Here is a 27,300-nt window from a genome sequence, read left to right as displayed (position 1 = left end):
TGTGTCCCTCTTCCATTTCCATTTGTTCATTTAATAATTCAGTAGAGGTTTAACTCTAAGCGGCGGATGCTATTTCAGGCACCTAAATGCTTTTCACTGGTGTTTGTTGCATGCCTGCTGCAAATTTGGCACTGGCATGAATACAACAGCATCCCTTGTCTTTCAAGAGCTCTGGATTAACATAAATAAAATATGTGAAGGTCTAAACTGTAATATAGGCACTGCTGCCTAAAAAAGGAAAAGTTTATTTCTTCAATATTGTGAAAGAATTTTAACCATACGTTTTAGAAAAAAAATGATGGCGAGCTGCAATAAAAAGTAACAATCAATTTCATATGCTCTAGAAGTACTCTACATTCTTTTGGGATTGGATAAACACCCAAGTACATTAAGTAACGTGAATGATTTTCTAATGAGTATCAAAACTTGCAAATGTACCTGCGTGTCATCATCCTTGATTGAGGATGGTGCCTTTGCTGTTTCTTTTCAAAAAAGCCTCTGTTATAATCGGCCCCAAATCAGGGGAAGGCCCCTCCAGTGAGTTCTTTCAGTGTCCATTGCAAGCCTCTAGCCTTACATTTGTCACTTTGAATTATCTTGTTTTACTTTTAAAAATCTTTGATTTTTTTTCTTGTTACTTGTGAAATCCATAAAAATTTGAAAATATATACAAGAAAAAAGAAGAAAAATTGAAAAATTACCAGCAATTTCACCATTCAGGAATAATAAATGCTATTAGTATTTTGGGGTATAGCTTTCTAATCTTTTTTCTATGTGTGTCTATACTTCTTTTAAGCTAAAATAGATTATATGGTACACAAACCTTTTATTTAATATTCTATAAAGTGACCATCTCTCTATTTTGTTAAATATTTTTCTGTAACTTACTTTTAGTAGCTATATATTAATAGTATTCCATAATATCAAAATATCAATGAACCATTGATTGTTAGCCTACCGTTTCTTACCAACATAAATAACTTCTGAGGAAAAATTTTGTAGCCATGTCTTTGCATACATCTATGTAGTTTTTTGGTATAAATTTTTACAAATGAAACAGTCAGGGAATATAATTATTTTTAAGGTTATCCATACTCCACAAAGGTTGTCAACTTATGCTTACCATCAATATAAAATAATGTTTAGTATCTTTATAAATATATTACAGTATATAAAAAACTTTTGTCAATTTGACATTGGAAATGTCACTTTGTATTTTTATTTTACATTTCTTGGATTACTTGTAAAGTTAAATGATATGCAGTGCCTGACACATTCCAACAGGCTGCCATTGTTAACATATTTTTCAAATTAAACATTTTTTTCAGAGGCTGAATGCAAAACTTTCTTTATTTTCAGAAGGAAAAGGATTGACATCTATTTAACAAAAATTCTGATTTCATTCAAAATCAGTTGAACAAATTTAATTCATTTGCTTTTATATTTACTGTTCCCTTAAAGTTATAAAATCTAAGCTTATACAATAAGGTAATTTTTTAAAACCATATTTAAACACAGTTTGGGGAGACCTTTTGGAGACATAAAATGGTTTCATCATGTAGAGAAAGTACTTTCCCTTGCTCCTTTTTTATCTATGGTCTGGGAGACATTTGGTGACAGTGTTGAGTACCTGGAAGATTCTGAATGGTTCTGCTAGGGTCACATGCCCTTCCTAGACAAATTCTAACCATGGATGTAACTTCTCATTGGTTAAGCCAGAATCAAATGACGAGTAGCCATGGGAAAATACTAATACTACTAATCTAATAATAGTAGCTAAGGGTTAGCGAGCACTTACTATGTGCCAGCCACTGTTCTAAGCATCTTATATATCTCAAATAATTTCCTTCACATGACATACTTATGAGATAAGTACTAGTATTTTACTCATTTCATAGATAAGGAAATTGAGGTATGCAGTGGGGTATACCTGCCTACTCAAGATGGCAAACTAGTAAATGGCAAACTCAAGATTAATGTGCAGGTACCCTAGAACCTGTGCTCTGAATTACTATGATGTTTGCTCTCTGTGACGGTGCCCCAGAACCATATGGGATGGGAGAGGGGTGGAACCCTAAAGTAAAGTATGATGTGCAAAGGGAAACTACTAACATCTTATGCGATAGTTCATCAGTTTCACTTACTGAACTAGAGTGAAGTCAAGTATTAAGTCAAGTATTCAATAAACATCCAAAAAGTGTCCACCATGAGTCAGGCCACACATCACTCCTTGGAGTAGAGAATAAGATGGATGCTATAGCACAATATCATTTATGAGAATTAAAATGCATAGTCTAAGAACCACAGTATAGAAATACAAAGTCTAAGAACCACAGTGTAGGAATATAAGGATACATAGAGATTTAAAGAGCCATATAAAACAAATTAGAGGGGTTGCTTATATAGGGGGAGGAGAATAGGAGTGGGAAATGTGGTTTATTTCCAAAATAATATATCTCTATATATCTATCTATACACACAGATGTATATTCTAGTATTTAATCATACTCCTTAGTTCATGGCACACTTTTATCATTGGTCTGAGCAAGGCCCCTCTCTTGTTTAATTTATTTCCTTTTATCCACGTTTCCCACTCCTGCTGTGCTTCTCCTATATAAGCAACTTCTCCTATTTGTTTTATATGGTTCCTTAAATTTCTATGTATTTTTATTCTCATATTGTGTGCTTTAATTCTCATAAATGATATTGTGCTATAGGTCTTGCTTATCTTCTTAACTTCTAACATTATTTTTGAATCCCTTAATCATAGAGGGCCCCAGGGTTCAGTCCTTGATCCACACTTTCTTTCTCAGGCTACACCTGTTTCCTTGGTGGTCTCTTCTTGCTTCATGGGTTTATATCACCTACAATAATGAACACACACACATGTAATCATATATATATATACATGCTCACACATAGATATACACATATGCATGTATATAGAAGTTTATATATATATATATCATATACATGATGTATATCTCCAACCCAGACTTTTCTCACACATTTTAGACTCTTATATCTTTTAAAAAAAAATCCCTGCTCTAAAAAATGACTACTTGCTCCACCCACAGCCTTCCCTATCTCAGTTAATGGCAGCTCTATCTTTATAGTTGCTTAGGCTAAAATCTTGACATCAACTGTTACAAATTGAATTGGGTCCCCCAAATCACATGTTGAAGTGTTAGCCCCAGTAGTGCCTCAGAACATCATCTTATTTGGAAATAAGATTATTGCAGGTGTAATTAGTTAAGATGAAAACACTAAGTGTAGGCCCTAATCCAGTATGACTGATGTGCTTATACAAGAGAAAAGTTGGACAGACAGAAGCATACAGAGAGAATGCTACGTGAACAGGAAGACAGCCATGCATAAGCCAAGGAGAGAGGCCTGGAACAGATCTTTCCTGCATGGTCCTCACCAGGAACCAACTCTGCCAACACCTTGATCTCAGATTTCAAGCCTCCAGAACTGTGAGAGAATAAATGTCTGTTGTTTAAGCCACCCAGTTTATAGTACTGGATTATAGTAGACCTAGCAAACTAAGACATTATCCTCGACTCTTCTCTCTCCCTCTCCCCCCACATCCACTCTGATAGGAAGTGCAGTTGACTATTCCTGCAGAATCTAAGCAGGATCTGACCACTCCTCACTTTCTCCCCAGCCCACATTACCATCATCTCTTGCTTGGCTATTGTGATAGCCTCCTAATTGGTCTCTCTACTTTCACCCCTGCCTCTATAAATCCACTTTCAATAAAGAATCTAGAATCATCTTTTTAAAACCCAAATCAGTGTCCTTCCTCTGCTCAGACACCCGGCAAGGCTTCCTATTCACTTAATAAAAGAAAAGCCTTGGAAGGACATACAAGGCCCCGAAAAATCTGCCCCACCCTCCAGTTGCCTCTCTGATATCATTGCCTGTAATTCTCCCTCTTGCCAGCCTGCTCCAGCCACACTGGCTTCCTTGCTGTTCTTCAAAATCACAAGCAAGCTCATGCCTTAGGGTTTTCGTACTGGCTGTTCCCCCTACCTGGGATATTCTTTCTGCAGATATCTGTATGGTTAGCTTCCTTTAAGTCTTTCCTCAAATAGCCCCATGAGAGAATGGATAAAAAAGCAACAGAGAAAATGCTCCAAAATGACCCCATTAGTTTCCTGTTCATTTCAGAGCTCTATAAAATATATTCTTATTTCCTTCAGAATCTCAAAATTAAAAATATGGATAGGATTAAGGGTTTAATAGGGCAGCACAAAACTATCCTACTTCTATGTGAGAAAGTGCCAGTTCGGAGGGCAGTGATTTTTGGTTCTCCTTTCTCTTTATCTTTTGCTCTGTGTAAAGGATGGTCTCTATCATGGGGTGGCCACTTTCCCTACAGATTCATCTATCTCCAACTGTGTGCAACAATGGGTTATGGCATGGAAGCCAGGCATGGAAGAACCACAGACATGCTGGGAAGGAAGGCTGGGGCTCAGACAAGCTAAGGCTGAAACACATCTGCCTAGAAACTAACTCTACATGTGGAATGGCAGAAACCAGATAAAGAATGGGGGATTTGGGCCGAGTGCAGTGGCTCACGCCTGTAATCCTAGCACTCTGGGAGGCCAAGGCGGGCGGTTTGCTCAAGGTCAGGAGTTCAAAAGCAGCCTGAGCGAGACCCCGTCTCTACTATAAAAAGAATAGAAAGAAATTAATTGGCCAACTAATATATATAGAAAAAATTAGCCGGGCATGGTGGCACATGCCTGTAGTCCCAGCTACTCGGGAGGCTGAGGCAGGAGGATTGCTTGAGCCCAGGAGTTTGAGGTTGCTGTGAGCTAGGCTGATGCCATGGCACTCACTCTAGCCTGGGCAACAAAGCGAGACTCTGTCTCAAAAAAAAAAAAAAAAAAAAAAAAAAAAGAATGGGGGAGTTTGGACTAAGTTTCAGATTTATATGTTCACATTTATGATAGTTCAGACAGGAGGAGAGCTTGCTGTAGGAGTTTCTGCCTCTGTGTCTCCCTGTTCTTTGTTTCTAGCCTCAGTTGTTCCACTACGGTCACCTTTTGCCCTCTGCCTAGACACCAACATACTATCCCTTTCTTTCATTCTCCAGATTATCTTGCACTTATACTTCAAGGCTCTGCTCAATCACAACCTTCTCTAGAAAGGCCTCTCTAATCCCTCCCTCAGCCCACCCCAAGCTTGGTTATGTCCCTTCTCCTATGTATGCTTCTGTCACTGCACTTTTCACTAAGCATTCTCTGTGTATTCAATTATCTGTTTACTTGTCTTCTTTCCTACCCATTGTGAGCTCTTTGATGACAGGGATGGTGCCTTATATATCTGTGTATTTGTATCCTTAGGACATAATACAATACCTGGCACATAGAATTTTGATCATTGTTTGAGAAATGAATGAATGAGACTGCAGCCAATTTCAGGGCATGGCCAGCCAGGTGATTCAGGTGGAAGCTCATGATGCCTGTTAGGTAGCTGAGAAGTTGTCAACTTGCTAAATCAAGCTTTGATGATCTCTCATTAGTAGGAGTTGAATCTGAAAGTTCTTTAAATTTATAGGAAGGAAAGAACCTAGGAAACTATGAAATATTAAAGTGAAAGTATTTTTCACCAATTGTATTTTAATCACTGTGTACAAATCAACAAAAATGAAAAGGGACAGCATCCCAGGAATGTTCAAACGATCCTAATACTCAATGCAATAATAATAATTTATCAGTTCTTGTGCTATCAAATCTCTCAAAGGACCCACAAAGCTTAAAGGTAGGCTGTGCAAACTGCAAACTGGACAACTCCAAGGTCATTTCAGTTCTCTCTAGGCTACATAAATTACAACTTCTCCTTTCAGAGAAGGAGAGATCATGGAAGGCATTACTTGTTCTCCCCTGGGATTTGTGGTGGAGGCTGGAGAACACCACACAGGCATGTCCAGGGATGAATGTATGCCAAAATGAATGGAGATTGCATAAGCAAAGCATGAGTGGGAAGAAATTTCATTATCTCTTCTCTCTCCTTCCCTGTTCTTTTCTTTTCCTTTCCCTTCACTGCCCCTTGCCCTTTCTTTTCCCCTTTTTCCTCCCCCTTTTTTATATTTCTTCTCCTCTCTCCAGCCCTTCTTTCTTTCTTTCCATGAAAGCAGAAAGCAGTGTGATGCTGAAAGGTACCCAGAGATCTTGGATCTCATCCTTGCTATGCTGCTAACCAGTTGTGCAACCTTGGACAGTTACTTGGTTTTTCTGCCTCAGTTTCTTCATTTGTAGAATGGCTAGACTGGGCTAGATAATCTCATGGGATTATCAGCTGTAGGATTTTTTGCTTCTGTATGGTGACTAACCAAGATAACCAAAGAATGAGCAAGATGAGGGAAAAAGAATAAATGATACACCTGGGTGTAAATGACAAGTAGAAGTAGAAGTCTGGTCATTGGAATAGAGCTAGGAGTAGAGGTATAGATATGAGAGTCTATCAATAAGAGTTATCTCCATATTATTTTCCACAGAGGTTATACTAGCTTGCAGTCTCACCAGCAGTGTATGGGTGTTCCTGTCTCTCTACATCTTCACCAACATTTATTGTTTTGGGACTTTTTGATAAAAGCCATTTTCACTGGAGTTAAGTGACATCTCATTGTGGTTTTGATATACATTTCCCTGAAGATTGGAGATATTGAGCATTTTTCATATGTTTGTTGGCCATTAGTCTATCTTCTCTTGAAAAGTTTCTGTTCATGTCCTTTGCTCAGTTTTTAATGGGGTTGTTTGATTTTTTCTTGCTGGTTTTCCTGAGTTCTATTATAGATTCTAGTTATCATCCCTTTATCAAATGTGTAGCATGTAGGTTGTCTGTTTGTTCTCGTGATAGTTTCCTTGGCTGTGCAGAAGCTTTTTAATTTGGTTAGGTCCCATTGATTTATTTTTGTTGTTGCTGTGATTGCCTTTGGGGTCTTCTTCATAAATTCTTTCACTAGGCCAAGAAAAGTTTAGGTTTTCACTAGGTCTAGAAAAGTTCTCCAACATTTTCTTCTAGAATTCTTATAGTTTCATACCTTAGATTTAAGTCTGTTTTCCACCATGAGTTGCTTTTTTTGAGAGGTGAGAGTTGCGAATACTGTTTCAGTCTTCTACATGAGGCTATCCAATTTTCCCAGCACTATTTCTTGAATAAGGATTTTTTCCCCAGTGTATGTTTTTGTCTGCTTTGTCAAAGATTAGATGGCTATATGAGGATGGTTTTATATTTGTATCCCCAGTTCTGTTCCATTGGTCTATGTCTCTGTTCTTGTGCTAGTGCCATGCTGTTTTAATTATTATACACTTGTAGTATAGCTCGAAGTAATATGGAGATACCTCAAAGCACTAAAAGTAGAACAACCATTTGATCCAGAAATCCCATTACTGGGCTTCTACCCAAAGGAAAAAAAGACATTCTATAAAAAAGACATCTGCACTAGAATGTTTATAGCAGCACAATTCACAATTGCAAAGATGCAGAAACAACCCAAGTGCCCATCAGTACATGAGTAGATTAATAAAATGTGGTGTATGTATACTATGGTGTTCTACTCAGCCACAAAGAAACAATGGTGATCCAGCACCTCTTATATTATCCTGGATAGAACTGGAGCCCATTCTACTAAGTGAAGTATCACAAGAATGGAAAAACAAGCACCACATGTACTCACCATCAAATTGGTATCAGCTGATCAACCCTTATGTGCACATATAGTAGTAACATACATCGGATGTTGGGCAGGTGGGAGGGGGAGGAGGGGATCGGTATATTCACATTTAATGGGTGTGGTGTGCACTGTCTGGAGGATGGACATGCTGGAAACTCTAACTCAGGTGGGGCAAAGGCAATATATGTAACCTAAACATTTGTACCTCTGTAATATGCTGAAATAAATGTAACCTTAACACTTGTACCCCCATAATATGATAAAATAAAAATAAAAATTAAAAATAATAATAATAATATTAGTCATATGTCAATAGACATAAGGGATTCATTATGCTAGTCTATTTTTGCATATTGAAACATTTAATAAAAAGTGGAAAAAAAAAGAAAAAAAAAGAAAAAAAGGCTTTAATTGGGATAGTAAGAGTTTTGTGGCCAGCTAAACCAGTTGTGAGTGAGCAGATTCTGTATCAAAATGAATTGGTTACAGTTAAATTCAAAATTATAGGGCCAGGCATGGTGGCTCACACCTGTAATCCTAGCACTTTGGGAGGCCAAGGCGGGTGGATTGCTCAAGGTCAGGAGTTCGAAACCAGCCTGAGCGAGACCCCGTCTCTACCAAAAATAGAAATAAATTAATTGACCAACTAAAAATATATATACAAAAAAAAAAAAAATTAGCCGGGCATGGTGGCGCATGCCTGTAGTCCCAGCTACTCGGGAGGCTGAGGCAGTAGGATCACTGAGCCCTGGAGATTGAGGTTACTGTGAGCCAGGCTGACGCCAGGGCATTCACTCTAGCCTGGGCAACAAAGTGAGACTCTGTCTCAAAAAAAAAAAATTATAATGCACTTACATTTGGTTGATTCCCTTTTCCTTTATTCTATGGAATAACAAAAGGTGGGAACAGCCCTACTTTTTAGTGTAGGCTGAATTCCGTGGTGTGAATACTCTCACCATGGCCTATTTTAAGCTTCCTATTAAGGTCACTGAATAGGAAGTTGGGAAGTGATGTGTAGTGGCATACCATTATGTAATAATTTTACCATAGAGATTACAATAGAAATAAATATCCTTAAGAACATAGATAATGGTAACTCTAACAAAAATAATATTTATTTTTAATAATGAGGAAGTGATGTTTTGAGTGTGTACTACCTTTGTTTTTAAATATAATTTATTTAATAAGTTTATATGATTTAATTTTTTATTTTATTTATTTATTGATATTTAATTTTTTAAATGGTTTTGTTTAACAATGGGCTTGGAGAGTTGTTGAAAATTTAACATTCTGCTCTCACAAGTGGTATTAGCTGGTTCCACACAGCTCTGAAAAGGATGCTAAGACATGGTAAGTAACTTGCCTCAGGTCACACAGAAAATGTCTAGGTCAAGATTAGAACCTTGATCCACCTAATTTTGAAGACCAGGCTGGTAACCCCTAGACCATCATTTATAAAACTGTAAAATGCTATACTGCATATAGTTTTTAAAAGTGTTGCATTTTGTATATGAAAAAATATTATGTAGTCTTAAAGGTCATTTAATAAGGAGTGGAAAAGCAGTCAAGGGTCAAAAAAATCTGTGAAATTCCTGCTTTTCTGGGTCAGTTCTTGTGCCTCAGTTTCCCTATTAAAGGAATGCTTTGTGTCCTTTCTGAACCAGGCTTCAACCTATGTTTAGAAAATTGTAGAATTTATGAAAACCTTTTCATGTATCTCATAAATAGGACGTATATAAATTTAAATAGTTGTTATAATTGTTAGTTTGAATATAACTCTATGCTGGCCATATTGAAGATAAAAAAAAAAAAGAAACCTAGCAAACACCTATTGTTTGACATCCACAGCTTAATATAATATCTTTGTAGGCAAAATGTATAAGGATGTTTATTGTATTAAGCAGTAAAAATGAAACATTTGGCAACAATTTTTAGCTCTTGAAGAATCAGACAACAAAAATGATGAGTCTCAGGGGACTAAGATCATGTTTCCCACTCCTGAAAAAAAAAAGGCTTGAAAAATTTTTATGCTTTCTGAAAACCATACTAATTTTAGTTTCTTCTCTGTTCCCTGCCTAGGAAGTGACTTACACATAGAAATTCATGAACTGTTCACAAAACTCTATTTTGGTCTTGGACCTGGGTGAAGCATGTGGTTAGAATTGTAGCTATAAAGCCACCTTCTAGTTCAATAAATCGAGACAAACCAAGTAGCTCTGTAGATCATTTTAAGAAGTATTATGGTTGTGATCCTCTCAGTTATTAATGAGATAAGCTCCATTATGATACAGGGAAACTGAGCAATTTGGTCACGGGGTAAGGAAAAGAACCAGGTAGTGTACTCTAGACAAGAATGACAAAGTTAAGCATGGGTCAGCCTGCTCTGGCAGATCGCAGCTCTGAGTCATGGTGCAGCGGGTACACACAGAGCTGGCAAGTGTGCACGCCTGCCTGGCATCTGTGGGCTTCACTCATCTTGTGTCCTAGTTGCTCACACTGGAAAATTAAACTTTTTTTTCATGTTTGGTTGACTAGTGTTTTTAGATAAATATGGCAATCTTTAACAACCAACAATATTGTCTGCCCTCCCCTTGGAACTTCTAAGACTAATTTATGTTCTACAATTTGTTCAACAACTGCTTGTTCTATTAACAAATACTCTGTGGTAGGCATTGTGTTAAATGGTAAAGGATACAATGATGGCTAAGATGCTAAGTATTCCTTGGCAGGAATACTGGATATGTGTGCAGGTAACTATCATATAAGGCAGAGGATACAGAATGCAGAGGGAGTGAAAGCTAAGGGCGTTGGTTCTCTGAGATGTAAGAGGAAGAAATAGGTCTATCTGAGGTGACCAGGGGGGCTACCAGGAAGAAGTGCATTAGTGAACAGATAGGATTGAAGATGATGGAGGTGGGGGTGGCCATGAGGAATATACAGACCTGGAACCTACAGGATCATCCAAAGAGAGAGCTTAGACCTTAAGGGAGACAATAACCAGGACTCTGTTTCTGTCCCTAGAGATGACACAATATTTGAGAGCCTATCAAACTGTCTTAGCACAGTCCCCGGGAAGTATTGCTACTGAAGATGCTTGCGGTGTATTTGAATGTAATAAAACATAATTTTTCATAACATTTTGGGGAAAAGCTTTGTTTTTCTCTACAATAATTCACTCTACTTGCTAAGCTTTGAGGTCACAAAGAGGTCATGAAGAATATATGGACATGACTAAAGTCATCATATTACCCATTAGTCATTAGTTTCACAGTGCTGTGAAAATGAGAGAAACAGCTGGAAGTGGTACAGGAACACAGCGTGGGCCATGTCTATCTCAGATCAATATTTCTAGCTGCCATGGAGGGTATCGCTCTGCAGATATGTCTTTTCTGTATTTCTGAGCTAACTGAGTCAGAGACATTGTTGTAGAGAAGGAGTGGAAAATGGAAGCTTGGTAAGATGTTATCATCCCTGTGGGTAAGTCCGTTCCTTCTTTTTATGACCTTGGAGCAGCAAAGAGGGATCTGAACTAGTTCTTGGTCCTTTTTTGCACTTTGGGCTTCAGTGAGTGTGTGGCTCACTGACAACTCATTTCCTTCACAGACAGGTCTGTCTGGCCATGCTGATGGGTGAGACCCACCCAGAGGCAGCTGGAGAGAACTTTAATCTGATCACCAAAGTTCCTTTGCCCCTATCAGCAGCAGTAGCTGTTTGCTGGCACTTGAAGTTGGAACATCATTGGTGAGGCCAATTTCCCCAATTTCCTAAAAAATAGGGGCTTAACTATCAAAAAGCAGGGTGGCAGGGCTCCAGTTGGTATCAAAATAGAAGCCAAAATAACTTCACAACTAAATAGAGATCAGATGCCAGGTGTTGTCAAAATCCTATACAGAAAATGCACAGATATCAGCTGTGATGAGGCCTGGGATTTTAACATGGTAAAGTATTTTGCTTTTTTTCTTTAGAGAGGAATTTTAAATTTAAGACTTATAGCTCCATTATTTCAGTGAGGAAAAAAGACAACTAATAGTTGCTTGGCCTAAAAGGTTCTGGCAGGAATATTTCAGTCATAAAATATTAGCCAAACATCGTTTTGGATATTCTAATATAAACTGTGTGGGTAACTGAGCACTTCATGCCAGGACAAAGCTTAAAAGCCCCTTCTCAGAGAGGGCCCCCACCTTTCTGGATACTAAGGTTACCAGTTGATAGCACCAACTTTTTGTCTGTGTTGCAAGGAATCACTCAGCTGTGGCTGCTTTTTGCTATCATTTTTTCCCCCTTGTTCAGGAATTTTTGTCAGGAATGCAAGAAAGAAAAAGTTGTTTGTTTTTATTATGGAAGCTTTTATTAGAGATACTAGCGCTAGGGTAATGGACCAGGGTCTGGGATAAAGGGGAGGAACTTAGAAGTGGTGTCCAATAGCAGTTCTCATCCCTGGAGTTGTGTGTCATAATGGGAAGTGGTGGCCTCTAGCCCTGGCTCTGCCACTGCTGTGTGACTCAAGACTATCCATCCATTCAGCGCTTACAGAGCACCCATTCTGTGTCAAACACTATGTTCAGCACTGCGGACACATTGTGAGGAACGAAGAACCTGTTATCCAAACCCACAGCTTTGCTGAATACCATTCCTATGTTTGCAAAGTGAGGACTGCACTACAGTGTGAGCTCTCAAGGCCCTTTACCCCTAGTTCTTGATTCTTTACTTCTCTATGGGAGCAAAATGTGCCCAGAAGAACAATATCAGGAAAAATGGTAGCCACTATTACATACCAGACATTATGCTAACTAACCACTTTTATATACATTGCCTCATTTTGTTTTCTCAAAAATCTCCTAAAATAGATACGTTAGTGTTCATTTTATAGATGAGAAAACTAAGAGTCAGAGAGGTTGAGCTGCCTTTTGTTGTAAGTGAGAAAGAGGCAGAGCCAGACTCAAACTAGGCTTGCTGACCTCAAACCCAGCATTCCTCTTGCCTCTGTTGATGTTTCATATGCTCATTCATCTTCCCTGGACTTTGCTATGGGAGTACTCATGAAACATTTACTTTATCCAACCAGTTTTTCTTTTAGACTATATCATGAGCTCAGTTATTCTCCTAAAACTTTATTTGTAGTAACTGTATTACACCCCATCATATGGACTGCCATAGTTTAAATACATTGTGCAGGCTCTACAATTAACATGTTTCCCAAAGTCTCTTTAGAAAAACTATTTAAGTATAATCTCACTCAAAGGCCTAGCTTCTGTAGCAAATCAAGCCTGCATGTGCATGCTCAGCCCCAGTTTCAAGGGCTTCCCTTGGCTTTTTTTTTTTTCTTTTTTATTTCAATAGCTGCAAAATTCCCTTGGTTTTTTGTTTGTTTTTTTTTTTTTTTTTTTTTTTTTAGACAGGGTCTCACTTTGTTGCCCAGGCTAGAGTGAGTGCCGTGGTGTCACCCTAGCTCACAGCAACCTCAAACTCCTGGGCTCAAGCGATCCTTTTGCCTCAGCCTCCTGAGTAGCTGGGACTACAGGCATGCGCCACCATGCCTGGCTAATTTTTTCTATATATATATTTTAGTTGGCCAATTAATTTCTTTCTATTTATAGTAGAGATGGGGTCTCGCTCTTGCTCAGGCTGGTTTCAAACTCCTGACCTCGAGCAATCTGCCCGCCTCGGCCTCCCAGAGTGCTAGGATTACAGGTGTGAGCCACCGCGCCTGGCCAAATTCCCTTGGTTTTTGACTAGACACTTACATTATTAGTGTCTGCTGGGCAGGAGAACCTACTGAATAGACATGTTTTTTATTCATACATTCTACCATTTATTCATGTAATAATATTACTCAATTATCTGGTCAGTTGATGCTATAGGTACCCTTCTGGGATCTGGGTTAGTTTAATAGCTAATCATAAAATTAATTGAATTGTAGTTATGATAATTACTTAGTGCTCTAAGCATATAATAAGATCCTGGTCTGGTCTAAGGGTCAGGGATGCTTCCTGAGGAAATGATATTTGAGATGAGCACTGGTTGTCCTGAGGATGTGGCTCTAAGCTCCTTAACTTTTGGTCAATCCTTTTTGAGTAGGTGGTAGTTCTGATGACAGACCCTTGGCAGTCACCTTTACTGAGAGGTGGTTCACACGAAGTCTCCAGAAGTCTCCCTAGAGGTGTACTGTTGCTGTTGCTCCCCATCTTCCCTGTCATGCTGTTGTGGAGATGACTCTGAAGTTCCCCCTTCTGTCTGGGTAGAGTCTCAGTTTCCCACAACTGAATCTGAACACTATCTGATTTCCCATCCATGACTATTTGTTATAGGAAATGGAGCTTAAATAACAAGTTATTTTAAGGTAATTCAACATAGGGAAATATTTTAATCTTTGAATCAGTTATTTTATCTTTGAATCAATTATTTTAAACACTTTCTACTACTGCAGTTTCCATTAATGTGGATAATGATAATGGAAAAGAAAGCAATTGGTATGACAAAGCTACAGTAATCAAAACAGTATGACATTGGCATAAGGATAGCCATATAGACCAATGGAATAGAATTGAGAGTACAAACATAAGTCTATACATTTATGGCCAATTGATTTTCAAAAAGGGTACCAAGACCATTCAATGGAGAATGAATACTGTCTTCCATAGTTGGTGCTGGGGCAACTTTATATCCACATGCAAAAATATCTGATACCATAGACAAAAATTAACTCAAAATGGACCAATAACCTAAATATAAGAGCTAAAATGATAAAACTCTTTTGAAGAAAACATTGAGAGTAAATCTTCATGATCTTGGATTTGGCCATGAATTCTTAGATATGACACCAAAAGCATGAACAACAATAAAAAATAGATAAATTCAGCTTTATCAAAATTAAAACCTCTTATACATCAAAGGACATTATTCAAATAAAGTGAGAAGACAGCCTACAGAATAGAAGACAGTAATTCCAAATCATACATCTAAAAAGTGTCTAGTATACAGAATAAAGTATTCTTATAAGTCAACAACAAAAAAGACAAACAATCCAATTAAAAAATAGACAAAAATTATGAACAGACATTTCCCCAAAGAATATATACAAATGGCTAACAAGTACATGAAAAGATGCTCATATCATTAGTCATTAAGGAGATGCAAGTCAAAACCACAATGAGGTACCACTTCAAGCCTACTAGGAATTGTTTTTTAATGAAAATCAGTATTGGCAAAGATGTGGAGAAATTGGAGCCCTAGATTGCTGGTGGGTATGCAAAATGGTGTCACAACTGTAGAAAACATTTTGATGGTTCCTTAAAAAATTAAGTATAGAATTACTATATGACCTAGCAATTCTATTCCTAGGCATATATCCAAAAGAATTGAAAACTGATATTCAGACAAATAGATATATGCATGTTCACAGCAGCATTATTCAAAATATTCCAAAAGATGGAAACAATCCAAATATCCATCAACAGATGAATGGATAAACAAAATGTGGTCTACTATCCATTGAATAGGATATTATTCAGCCATAAAAAGGAATGAGGTGCTGATACATGTCACAATGCAGATGAACCTCAAAAACATTACACTAAGTGAAAGAAGCCAGGTACAAAATGCTACATATTATATAATTCCGTTTATACGAAATATTCAGAATAGGCAAATCCATAGGGACACAACACAGATTAGTGATGCCGGGTGCTGGAAGGAGAGGAATATGGGGAGCAAGTGCTTAATGGGTACAAGGTTTCCTTTTGGGCTGATCAAAATGTTTTGGAACCAGATACAGTTGGTGGTTGCACTATATTATAAATGGTTAAATGATTTATTGATGTGGCTAATTTTTTTTAAATAAAAAAATTTTTAAGAGATGGGGTCTTGCTATGTTACCCAGGCTGGCCTCAAACTCCTAGGCTCAAGAGATCCTCCCATCTCAGCCTCCTGAGTAGCTAGGATTACAGGTACATGCCCAGCACCCAGCTTAGTGGGTGGTTAATTTTTTGTTATATGAATTTCACCTTAATAAAAATTAAATAATATAGAAACAAATAAAGACTAGATTTATTCTTTCTCTCTTATGTCTACCATATTTTATGGTTAATTTTAAAACATAGTACCAAAATTATGACATACCTTTAGTTATTACCACCCTGGGGTTTTATGAAATATCATGCTAATGAATTCTGCCATCATTTTTACCTATTCTGTACTATTCAGATTTCAGTTCAAGGCTTCAGGAACATTGCGAACAGCTGTTCTGGAATTATGCATCTGACCATCAATGACATGCCAACTCTGACAGACAACTGTGTAAAAGTAGGTGTTTGAAAAGTGCATTTTCTTTTCAGTTCCATTAGATGGACACATATTCTAATGGCTTGTATTATTGAAAAATATGAATGAGTTTTTCATTTTAGTTATTTTTTAATAGTAAGAAAATCATTTAAAAATTTGCAAACACACATACATGTACCCCCAAAACATTTGAATCCTTAAGTAGCCCAAGAAACCTTGTTTAACAGCTAGGATATTTTTTGTTCAGTGATGTTATAACCCAAGCACAAACTTTAAGTTTAGTTCTTTATGTCAAGCTGCCAAATGTAGTGATTTTTTTCAGCATTACATGTTCTCATCTTTTCCCATACTTTTATTACATGATTTAATTCTAATTCTTCTATATTACTCAAATGGAAGTAGAAAATATATTGAAAAATCCATTTTCTTTGAAAATAAGACAATTTAATAATGAGTCAATTTCTGAAAATATTGAGAAAGAAAAAAAAAGTAACCCCATTACCTTGCCAAGCTTACTCCATACATTGTGGATAATTTAATCATCTTTTTTCTTCTAAAGGCTTTGGTTGAAAAGTGCCTTCATATTACATCAGTATCTTTCATTGGAGCACCACATCTCTCCGATGGTGCTTTCCAAGCTCTTTCTACTTGCAACCTCAAAAAGATCCGATTTGAAGGTCTGTGATATTAAAAATGTGGCTCAGCATTAATTTTTACTTTTACTCTTGATACATCATATATATACAATACTTGTCTTTTCTTCTGTTTTATTTCAAACAGGGAATAAAAGGATTACTGACACATGCTTCAAATGTATGGGTAAGAATTTTCCAAATATGAATCACGTTTACATGGTGGACTGCAAAGGCATAACAGACAGTAGCCTCAGGGCACTTTCACCTTTGAAACAACTGACTGTGTTGAATTTGGCAAATTGTGTAAGGTAATGAGTCATTCAATCATATATGCAAGAAACATTTATTATATTGTATGTGCCAGGCCCTTTCCTCAATGGGTAGTGGGGTAAGCGCAAAAGTCAGGAGTTCAAGTGTTAATGTAAAAGGTAAGTGCAGAATTCTGTGGTTACAAGGAGAGCCACCCAACCCAGACTGACTGATTATATGAGGGTCATGGAAATTGTCAAGGAAAGCTCAGGGTACAGGGAATCACAGACCTTTGTAAGATTGAGTGAACTCAGGAATACTTATGGGCTACCTTTCCTGGTGAAGTTCCCACAACTAGTTCAGTTAACAGGTTATTTTCCCATATGGACTTTCTGACTTGCTTATGAGGAACCAATCTTACTGAAAGTTTTCCTCATGGGTACTGGTTATATTTCTCCTCTATGTGGATTTTCTGACAAATGCACATTGGTGAAGTCTTACTCAAACCCTTTCTTTAGCTGAGCCACTATTGGGCTGCTATCCTGGTATTTTCAGGATGGCAAAGATCAAATTCTTGCTGCAACTTCTCCCCAATGGAAATCTCAGCCTCATACCTGTGTAGATTTCTTACAATCTTCTAGGACCAGATGATAACAAAATAGCACTTGATCCACAGTGAAGCTGGCTAACATTTGGGAAAACACAAGACAAGTGAGAGTAATAAGCTAAGCTACACAGAATCCTAACCTATGTTCCCTATTATTAAAATGGGGGGGAGTACAGCATGGGTCAGCAGGGGTCAGGGGAGACATAATGATTAGAATGGGAAAAATCTGAAATGAGGACTCCAGCTAATAGCCAGCACAGAAATAAGGCCTCATGCTAACAAGTTCCATGTAAGTGAACTTGGAAGCAGACCCTCTGGCCTCGCTCACGCCTGCAGATGACTGAAGCCCCAGCTGGCATCTTGACTGCAAGCTCACAAGAGACCCTGAACTAGAACCACCCTAGTCCACTTCCAAATCCTCAAGATCTAGAAACTGGGAGGTAATAAATGTTTTCCATTTAAACCATAAAGTCTGGGGCAATTTATGACATAGTGATAAATAACAGTGACACATACACACACACACACCCCAGTCGTGTGTGTGTGTGTGTGTGTGTGTATACCTAAACAGGTAATTCTATCTGTATGAATATGTGAAATTGAATTTAATTCTTGTATTTCATTCAGGCTTCTGCAGATTAATTAATTTTAAATTAAATGGGAGTTTTCTGCTTCGGATATATAGTTGACAAGATACTTCAAAGGACTCTGCCAAAAACAATTCAGATCCTTGATGAAATGTACTTTTAATACATTGCTGAGCCTATAAAGAATAAGAGAAATATCCAATAGCCCAAAATCCCCTGATTCTGCACCACCCTCTCAACGAAGAGACTTGCTGAAGTCAATAGTGAATAGCGTGCAGACATAAAAGTTTGGGCTGCTCTGAGCATAAATGTTCATGTCAACATTATCATTGAGGAATCAGTTCTAAGCAAGACTCAAAGTAAAGAAGCAGAATCTAAGACTTCTATAGGGTCTGGACTGCTTCAAGGGGAACAAAGTGGTCTCTAGGGGGTAGTAAACCATGCTCCTGGAAGAAGTTAGCACAAAGCTTCTCTGGCTAGAGGTTAAAATCAAATAAATAGGTGCTCACAACTTTTCAAAAAATCTGATATGTAAAGAGCTTAGAATGGGTGCTCATAATTAAAGAGTGCCAAATGCACAAAAATAGGAGTCACCATGAGGAAAAGAAACCAGAAACAGCAAAATAAATTTGACCTTCAGATAATTCAGGTACGACAATTATCAGACTCAGAATCTTAAGTAATTATATATGAAATATTTGACAAAATAAACAAGGGAATCAGGAATATGAGCAGGCAATAAAATATCATAAAAATAACTAGATTGATGTGAACAAATCCAACTTTTATAAATAAAAGATAATATAGTTATTGAAATAAAGAAGTTCAATGGATTGCTGATCAGTAGATTAGAACTCATGGAGGAGAAAAGTATAGAGCTGGAAGATCACACTGAAGAAATGACAGCAAGGATGAAAAAGATGAAAGAGTATAACATGTAGGGTAAAAACAGAAAGTTTAATGTCAGAGTTTCAGATTTTAAAATTTATTTATAAGAGATACACCTAAAATAGTTAAGTTGGAGAGTCAAAGAATATACATTTTTCTCAGATACCCATCAGTCTTTTAAAAAATGAACCATGTACAAAGTTTTAGAGCATGTTCCAGCAACTTTCAAACTATTTTTATTAACAAACTGTATTCTTTCACTACAAAGCAATTAACTTAGGAATCAGCAACAAAACGATAAATGAAAAATACACATATGAGACTGGGTATGGTGGCTCACGTCTGTAATCCTAGCACTCTGGGAGGCCGAGGTGAGAGGATCACTTGAGGTCAAGAGTTCAAGACTGAGCAAGAGTGAGACCCCGTCTCTACTAAAAATAGAAAAAATTAGCCAGGTGTAGTGGTACATGCCTGTAGTCCCAGCTACTTGGAAGGCTGAGGCAGGAGGATCTCTTGAGCCCAGGAGTTGGAGGTTGCTATGAGCTAGACTGACACCACGGCACTCCAGCTTGGGCTACAGAGCAAGACTCCATCTCAAAAACAAACAAACAAACAAAAACAATGATGACAACAACCTATATATATATATGATTTAAAAGTAAAAATCCCATGGCATTAGAATCACCTGAGGAGCTGAATAAAACTACAGATGCCCAAGCCCCACCCCAGAGCTATTGAATCTGAATCTTTAGGGATGGAACCTCTGCTTGTATATTAAAAAAAAAAAAAAGTAACATGGATGCTTTTGATGCATAGCCAGGTTTGGCCCTAACTGCATTAACCACTTCGATCATTATTGCAATAATCTTTTTCATTGTCTTTTGTTACTTCCTTGATTATGATGTATGTATATATGTTTGTTTTCAGGTTATCTTTTCTGTTCCATTCATTTATCTGTCTTCTATGTGATCTTACACAGTATTTTATCTGCAAAATGGGAAAATAAGAGTACATACCTCAGAGGATTGTCGTTAGGATCAAATAAGTTAATTAACATAATGTGTTTGGAATAGTATCTGGCACATAATAAGCACTTAATAAATGTTATATATTACTGTTATTCCTTTAGAGTGTGTTCTAGTATCTAATAGAATGAAACTCTCCTTACTAGTCTTTAAAAATATTTAAATTTATAATCAACATATAATTATACGTATTTATGGGGTACAATGTGTTGTTTCAATGCATGTAGTATAATGATCAAATTGCAGTAATTACCATGCCCATCACTTTAAACATTTATCATTTCTTTGTGGTGACAGCATTCAAAATCTTTTCTTCTAGCTATCTTAAAATATACAATATATTATTACTTGTTATAGTCACCCTACTATATTCCTTATTGTTTTTTTAAGTTAGATATTTTTGCCAGTTTATTCTTCTAGATAAATTTTAGAATAATTTTGTCAGTTCAGAAAAAAATTCTATTGAGATATTAATTAGAATTATGTTAAATATATAAATTAATTTTGGAAAAATACAGTTTTATAATATTTAATTTACTCTTTATCCAAGAATTATTTAAATAAAGGTTCCAATGGAAGACAGAAAAACTGATGGGCTGGGGAGACTTCTAACTGTTTATAAAGCAGGGTTGACATAGTAGGGGTATGGCATTGACACATAGAAGGTGTTTCTAATTAGGACAGTGTGAGAAGGCTGAGGTCAGGGTCTTCTAGCATCAAGTTTTCTCTGATTCAGAAGGAAAGGAGCTGTGACTATTCTTATTGGGTTTCCAGTCCAGCTAAATTGACCTTGTATTTAGTGAAAACTTCATTCTGGCAGTAGTTTGACTGTTAGTTGTGGTTCTCCCTCTCCTAAGTTTGGTCTTTTTCTTTTGCAGGAGATGGTATCAGGGGCTGATTCCCTTGATCACATTTTTACCAAACAGAAAGAGGCCTTAAGAGCTATCTGTCTTATTAAAAATTATGCCACTTAATTAAGAGAAAAAAATGAACAGAAATAACATTTTTATTAATACTTCTTCCATTACTCTTATTTATGCTTTTTCTCTTACATCAAAGGCTACATAATCAAATTTGGTTTCAAAATATCAGTATATAGATTACCTTGCTATTTTGGAAATATATTGGGCATAGTAACTATTACTTTAATACTATTCTATATATTCATATATAAAATCACATGTAAACCTTTTCTCACTCTTTCCTACAGAATTGGTGATATAGGACTAAGGAATTTTCTTGATGGTCCTGCGAGCATAAATATAAGAGAACTAAATTTAAGTAACTGTGTGCACCTGAGTGATACTTCTGTTATAAAACTATCAGACCGGTATGTTCAAACAATATTTTATATTATATCATTAGTAATTGTATATCTGATCATAGAGATGAGAGATAGAGCTAAAAGCAAAAACTTCAGGACATTTGGAGAACATTGGAGATGCCCAGAAGCTGGTCCAATATTCAATGAAAACAAATAAGAGACATAAAAGTCATAGACTGAACTAATCTTTTGATTATATATCTCTAAGATGTTTCTTATAAATTTCACCTAAGAGAAAGTTTGAGATGGAGTCAGTCATTCATGAAGTAATGAATATTTAGACATGAGTGACTTCTTTGTACTTTTCATACTATCGCCATATAAACCCTTACTCCAGCATTTCCTAAGGGGTTTTCTGGCTGGTTTATTTATTCTCTACTCCCCTCTTGTCAGAGGTCTTGTGTAATTCCTATAGCAAACTTGTAAGGGATAAGTGAGGAACTTAATTTACACTCACTTTTAGTGGTCATTCATTTTGGTAATTGCATGCTAGTTTTTTGTATGCATCTGATATATCTTTTCTTACTATAATAGAAATTACAATATATAAGTAAATCACAAAAAGAAAGTCTTATATAATAATCTACCTCCCTTTCACCCAATTTTGTAATGCCAAATTATTTTCTACTTTAGACTTGCTTTTATGTTGTGAAAAGGAAAATCCTTGCTTCAATATCATTTGTTTTCCCAAGATTGTTTTTATATGAAGAAATATAAATTGACAATGTGATTGAAAGCTAAAATTAATTCATACTTTCTTTCAGCTGTCCTAATTTACACTACCTGAGTTTACGAAATTTGGAACATTTGACTTACCTAGGAATTGAACATATTATATACATCCTTCCCTTGGTATCAGTAGATCTCTCTGGAACAGACATCTCTAATGAGGTAAGAAAAAATATTCCAAACAGTTCAATTACTTTTATTATTTTCTGTAATATAATCATTTTCCATTTTGTAAACAATGGAAATAACAATTAGTTTTATTTCTTACATTATTAGATTATAAAAGGTAAGTTTGGGGATATTGTTTCTAGAATCGTGATAAATAAGTTTATTTGTAAACCAATAGTCTTGTTTCAGCATTTTAAAAAATAGCAAAATACAAGCTGGGTGCAGTGGCTCATGCCTGTAATCCTAACACTCTGGGAGGCCAAGGTGAGAGGAATGCTTGAGGCCAGGAGTTAGAGACCAGCTCAGGCTGCTCTCTAACTAATATCTAGCTAATATCCCCATCTCTACCAACAATAGAAAAATTAGCCAGGTGTGGTAGCATGTGCCTGTAGTCCTAGCTACTCAGGAGGCTGAGGCAGGAAGATTACTTGAGGTTTGAATTTGAGGTTAAAGTGAAATATGATGATATCACTGCACTCTAGCCCAGGTGACAGAGTGAGACCCTGTTTCCAAAAAAAAAAAAAAAAAAAAAAAAAAAAAGAAGCTAAATACAGTATTTTGAGGAAAGTCCTGACAAATCAGATTATTTCATGATAACCTGCAGTTTGTTTCATTATGGAAGCTTGGTCAATGTGGAGATAATGTATTTTTGATGGCTCAGCTATATTTTTCTTGTAGATTTCACATTCTATAAGACTACCTGAGTGCCTTAAGATCTAAGTCTTTGGTTCAAGACTGAAATCTAGAAATGGCCCATCAAATCTGCAAAAAGACACATTTTAAGGAACACATGTCCCACAGGCTAATGATGCTACTCATTAGAGTTGACACTCAGGCCACACCTATCCTACTGTTCTGGAGTTGTCCCATTTACTAATCAAAAGGAGAACAGACCCCAAGAGATTGGCCATGTTTCTGAAAGACTTTAATGGGCTATAGTTAGGAGAGGAATGTACAGGCTTCTCTTAAAAATCAGTGCATTGGGAGGGATATTGAAGGTCAACAGAGATGAAGATCCCTTCCCCATTTGCTTACTAAAATCCCCATTCAAATAGCTCCTGTCTGTGAGGGCCTTCTCTGAGAAGCCCCACAGCACTAGAACTTCTCTATGTGCATCTCCAGGGCCAGTGCCTTCTTCAACAAGAGCTGTTTCTCACTGCATTAAAGACATCTGTCTTATATGTCCATTCTTCCCCAACATTAGTGGGCTCTTTTAGGTGAAGTACTGTGTCTGTTCATTGACCCACTTTGCTTTCTTTATTATTTTGTATGAATGATCTTGAATTAAACCTCCACTCTGCTACATTATCTCCTCTTCCATTCCATGTCATCTAAGTGTGATATGAGAGTGGAGTAGGGAGCAATTACATGTAGTCAGCTCATTTTGGTGGGGTCAGTGTCTGTCTTTTCACTGTTGTCTTATGTGCAAGCTGTAATTCACTGAGATGTGTGAGAGCCCGTTGGTCTTTATTTTCCTGTCCAGGTGGATCCTTGATGTATCTTCCTTATTCCAACTCCAAAGCCCCTTCCTGTCTTCCGGCTCTCTTGTCATGTCTGCCTGGTTCAAAGCCTCTCTGGGCACGCTGGGGCTGGGCGATCCTGTGACACTTAGGTCCACAGTCTGAGACACCCCCTGCAGACATTTCCTGCTCCCATATCACAGATGTGTTTGCCCACAGACCTGTGCCTTACCCTCCCCTTGCTCTGCTACGGAGTGGCTCACCCATGTCAGCTAGATTCCAAATTGGGTTTGATGCTTGTGAGGGCTTTGTGAGTGATTAAAGGGTCAGTAGAAAGGAGAGGCCAGCATCTTCCTTTACCTTTCTTTGTGTCATCTCATCAGCTGCATTTCCTTTGTGGTCTATTCCCTCTGAACAGGCCTGCTGTGATGTCAGCTTCCCTCTGGGGACCTTGGCCCCTGGGCTTCGAAAATACCATCTCTTCCTATTGTCCTTCCAGCATAGGTGTAGTAGTGGCTTCCTATTGCTGCTAATTTCTAGATTTTGTCATTATCCCATTTGGTTTTTCAGTTTCTCTACCACCTATGTAGCCAATTCATGTTAAAATTAAATTTCCTAAGTTGTTTTTGTTTTTCTGATTGGATCTTAACTGATCCAATGATGAGCATAGGGAAACTCTGATGTCTTGTTGCTTTTTTACAACTCTACTAGGGAAAGATAGGATGGACACCCAGTTACTTTTAGATCTCCAAACCTATCTGGAGGTGCCAACTCTCTGTCCAGCTGTATTGAGCCTGTGAAGGTCTAGAACAGACCCTTATGTGGGGAATTCCTCGGCATCTCATCCTTTGCTCCCCTCTGGCTCTCTCTTCCCTCCTTGTTCTTCTTTTCTCTCCTTTCCTCCATCATCCTCTCCTCTCTCCCTCCCTATCTTCTTTTCCCCTCTCTCATCTCCTCTCTTCTCATATTTATTCCTCTACTTTTCTCTTGACAAAGATTCTTTATCTAATCTGGGGGTGGAAAAAATGTTCCAGCTGATTACGTGGTTTTGGAAAATGTTATGCCCCAGTCGTTCAGGGCTTGGGCTTTTGAAGCTTAAAGGCTCAGGATTTTTTTCTCCTGTGTTCTTTGTAAGAATCTTTCCCTGACACATATGAGTAGAATGGCCAGCTGTTGTTTGAAGGGTCATGGAGTAACAAGAAGTAGAGGATCAAAGCATATTATAAAACACATCAAAATATAGTTCTACCACAGCACTTAACTCAAGCCTGTAGTGCCTGGAATGAAGGTTAAGCACCCTATCTTAGTGATTAGCATTTGGGAAAAACTCAGATTTTATTTTCAAAGACTGTATATTAAAATTTTATCTACTGAGGACAAGTTAAAAACTTAGGTATATAGCCTCAAGTTTCATTCTCTGTTTTTATTTTCTTCTGAAAAATATATATAATTTGAGAGAATTGTAAATGGACATCTATGGGTAAGAATGCTGGTTTTCTTCCTTGCTAAAATATTGAAAAAGAAGTCTTTTGAAGGTTATTATTTTTTTCCTCTTGTTCAGTTAAACTGATCTAAAAACCAAATGATTGACAATTTCAGTGCTACGACAGCTGTGGAAGCTAACCCCAAACAGTCAAATTAAAATGAGTCAGCCCGGATGTCAGCTTGGGCAGCTAAACACCAGCCTAGATTGTAGGTCTGATGAAGTGCAAATTTGACTGCAGACTTAACATTTGGGATTTAAGCTCTGGAATGTTACAGATAGTCACCAAAGAGCAAATATGATCAATTGTGCCTTTGGGGGGAAAAAAGTTTCTCATATTTTCTAATAATTATATTCATTCTCAGTTCTTCTCAATGGTGAGTTTTTAGTTAGAATCACACAATTCATTTAGTTAACAAATATTTATTTGACTACATTGTACTCAGTGCTGGGGATGCTGGAATGAGCAAAACAACATGGTCTCTCCTCCTAGAACTTACATTCTGGTGGGAAGATAGCCATGGGGCAGGTGGTTACAAAGTATGATGAGTATGGGAGACAGGAGAAGGGATATCTAACCTGACTCAGAGGGTCAAGGAGGATCTTCTTTTCCCAGAGAAGAAGGGGTGTTTTATGAGCCAAATAAATAGCTTGCAGAGAAAGGCATAGAGGTTTAAAATTGTGATGACATTAAGAAATGCACACATTTTGATATAACTTGATGGTGAGGAGAGTGACAAGATGTTTGAGAGGTGGACAGGGGCCAGGTCATTGGGGGCCCAGAAGCTACATTAAGGAATCTGGTCTCTGTCTTTTTGGTCAAGGAAGGACATTCAGTATTGTCAATTAGAATAGTACCATGGTCAGATTTATATTCTAACAAGATCACTCTATCTGCTATACAGACATGGGAATAATAGATGCATAGTGACTAATTATAAAGCAGTCATTCAGGTGAAAAGTTATGAAGGGCTAAAGCCAGGGAGATGGCAATAGGCACAAGGCAGAGTCAGCACATTTGAGATAGACTGAAGAGGAAGAATCAACAGGAGATAGACTGAGAGTGTGGGTAGGGAAGAGAGAGGGGGTCAAGGATAACACCAGATTTTTGGCTTAAGCATCTAGATAAAGGGTGGTGACTCAGGATTCCTGAGTTGTGTGTCCCTTACATAGTTGGGGGAGCACATTTGCTGCAGGTTGGGAAAATGGGCATGTTTAGTTTGAGTCATCTGCAAGACAGCTTTATATAGATGTAGAGAAGCTCAGGAAATAAGCAGAAAAATAATTGAAATTCACTCCTCAGAGGTAGAAGAGCTCTTTGGAATTGCCTAGGGTGAAGGTGTGTTGCATTCTGAAAATCTTGGAAACTCATGAAGAAGTTAATCAGGAAAGGCAAAAATCTAGGTCTTTAGAAATCTAGAAAGGTATTGAATTGAGAGAGATAATTTAAATGGGGGAAGCAAAGAGAAAAACACAGTCATTTCAAAATTTATGTTTCTTATAATAATTTTATTGTCCTTAGTCATTCTTTTTGTGAAAAATAGTGAACAATTTTTATATCATCCAGATAAAAGTTGTTTAAGAGGTTATATAATAAGTATAGATTAGGGAAAGAGGAAATATGTCAGTCTGCCTCTTCTAAGCTAAAGAAGAGAGAGTTGTAATGAGGGAAATAGCTTACTCATGTGATGACTTAAGGTATCTTTAGAAATCTTTAATCTACAACTTTTTAAATGTCTAATTAAATGGGATGGTATTCATTCCTTTCCTATCCCAGAGGATAGGAAAGATGAGGTTATATCTCCATGTATATGGTAAAATGTTTTCTGCTAGGTAATAGAATTGTCATTTACTGAAGACCACAGGATCCACAGTGAGGGGAGTTCAGTCTGTTGCTTATGTTGCCTTAGTCACCACCATATTTGTTGTTCAAAGGAAAAATGAGTCAGAGCAATGTTCCAGACGGTGTGCTTAGACAGTGGTTTAAGAGGACTCTTTCATTTGACAGATTTTCAAAATTTTTCATTATGAGTACTAGATATTGAGTGCCTGGTTGTCTAGGCAGTCTCCTGGAGTACCCGCACTAGAATGTGAGATCCAAGAGGACTGAGACTTTGATTTGTTCTCTGGTGTTTTCCCAGAAGTAGTACGCACTTGATACATACTCATTGAATGAAA

At 37.3% G+C, this 27,300-nt stretch overlaps 1 protein-coding gene across 3 annotated transcripts in view; it reads left to right on the top strand.

Moving 5' to 3' along the window:
* Window positions 1-27,300, top strand: part of FBXL13 (F-box and leucine rich repeat protein 13) — a 232,319-nt gene that overhangs the window by 145,550 nt on the left and 59,469 nt on the right. For all 3 annotated transcript variants that reach the window (XM_012747262.3, XM_012747256.3, XM_012747268.3), the window contains exons 13-17: window positions 15,890-15,988; window positions 16,527-16,644; window positions 16,748-16,910; window positions 21,169-21,288; window positions 22,047-22,173. In XM_012747262.3, the coding sequence (XP_012602716.2) occupies window positions 15,890-15,988; window positions 16,527-16,644; window positions 16,748-16,910; window positions 21,169-21,288; window positions 22,047-22,173 (627 nt within the window). The remainder of the gene's footprint in view (window positions 1-15,889; window positions 15,989-16,526; window positions 16,645-16,747; window positions 16,911-21,168; window positions 21,289-22,046; window positions 22,174-27,300) is intronic.

Source organism: Microcebus murinus, chromosome 9, assembly GCF_040939455.1.
Source record: "Microcebus murinus isolate Inina chromosome 9, M.murinus_Inina_mat1.0, whole genome shotgun sequence".
Lineage (NCBI taxonomy): Eukaryota > Metazoa > Chordata > Mammalia > Primates > Cheirogaleidae > Microcebus > Microcebus murinus.
The sequence above is the reverse complement of the archived record's forward strand: the minus strand, read 5'-3'. Positions and strand labels throughout refer to the sequence as shown.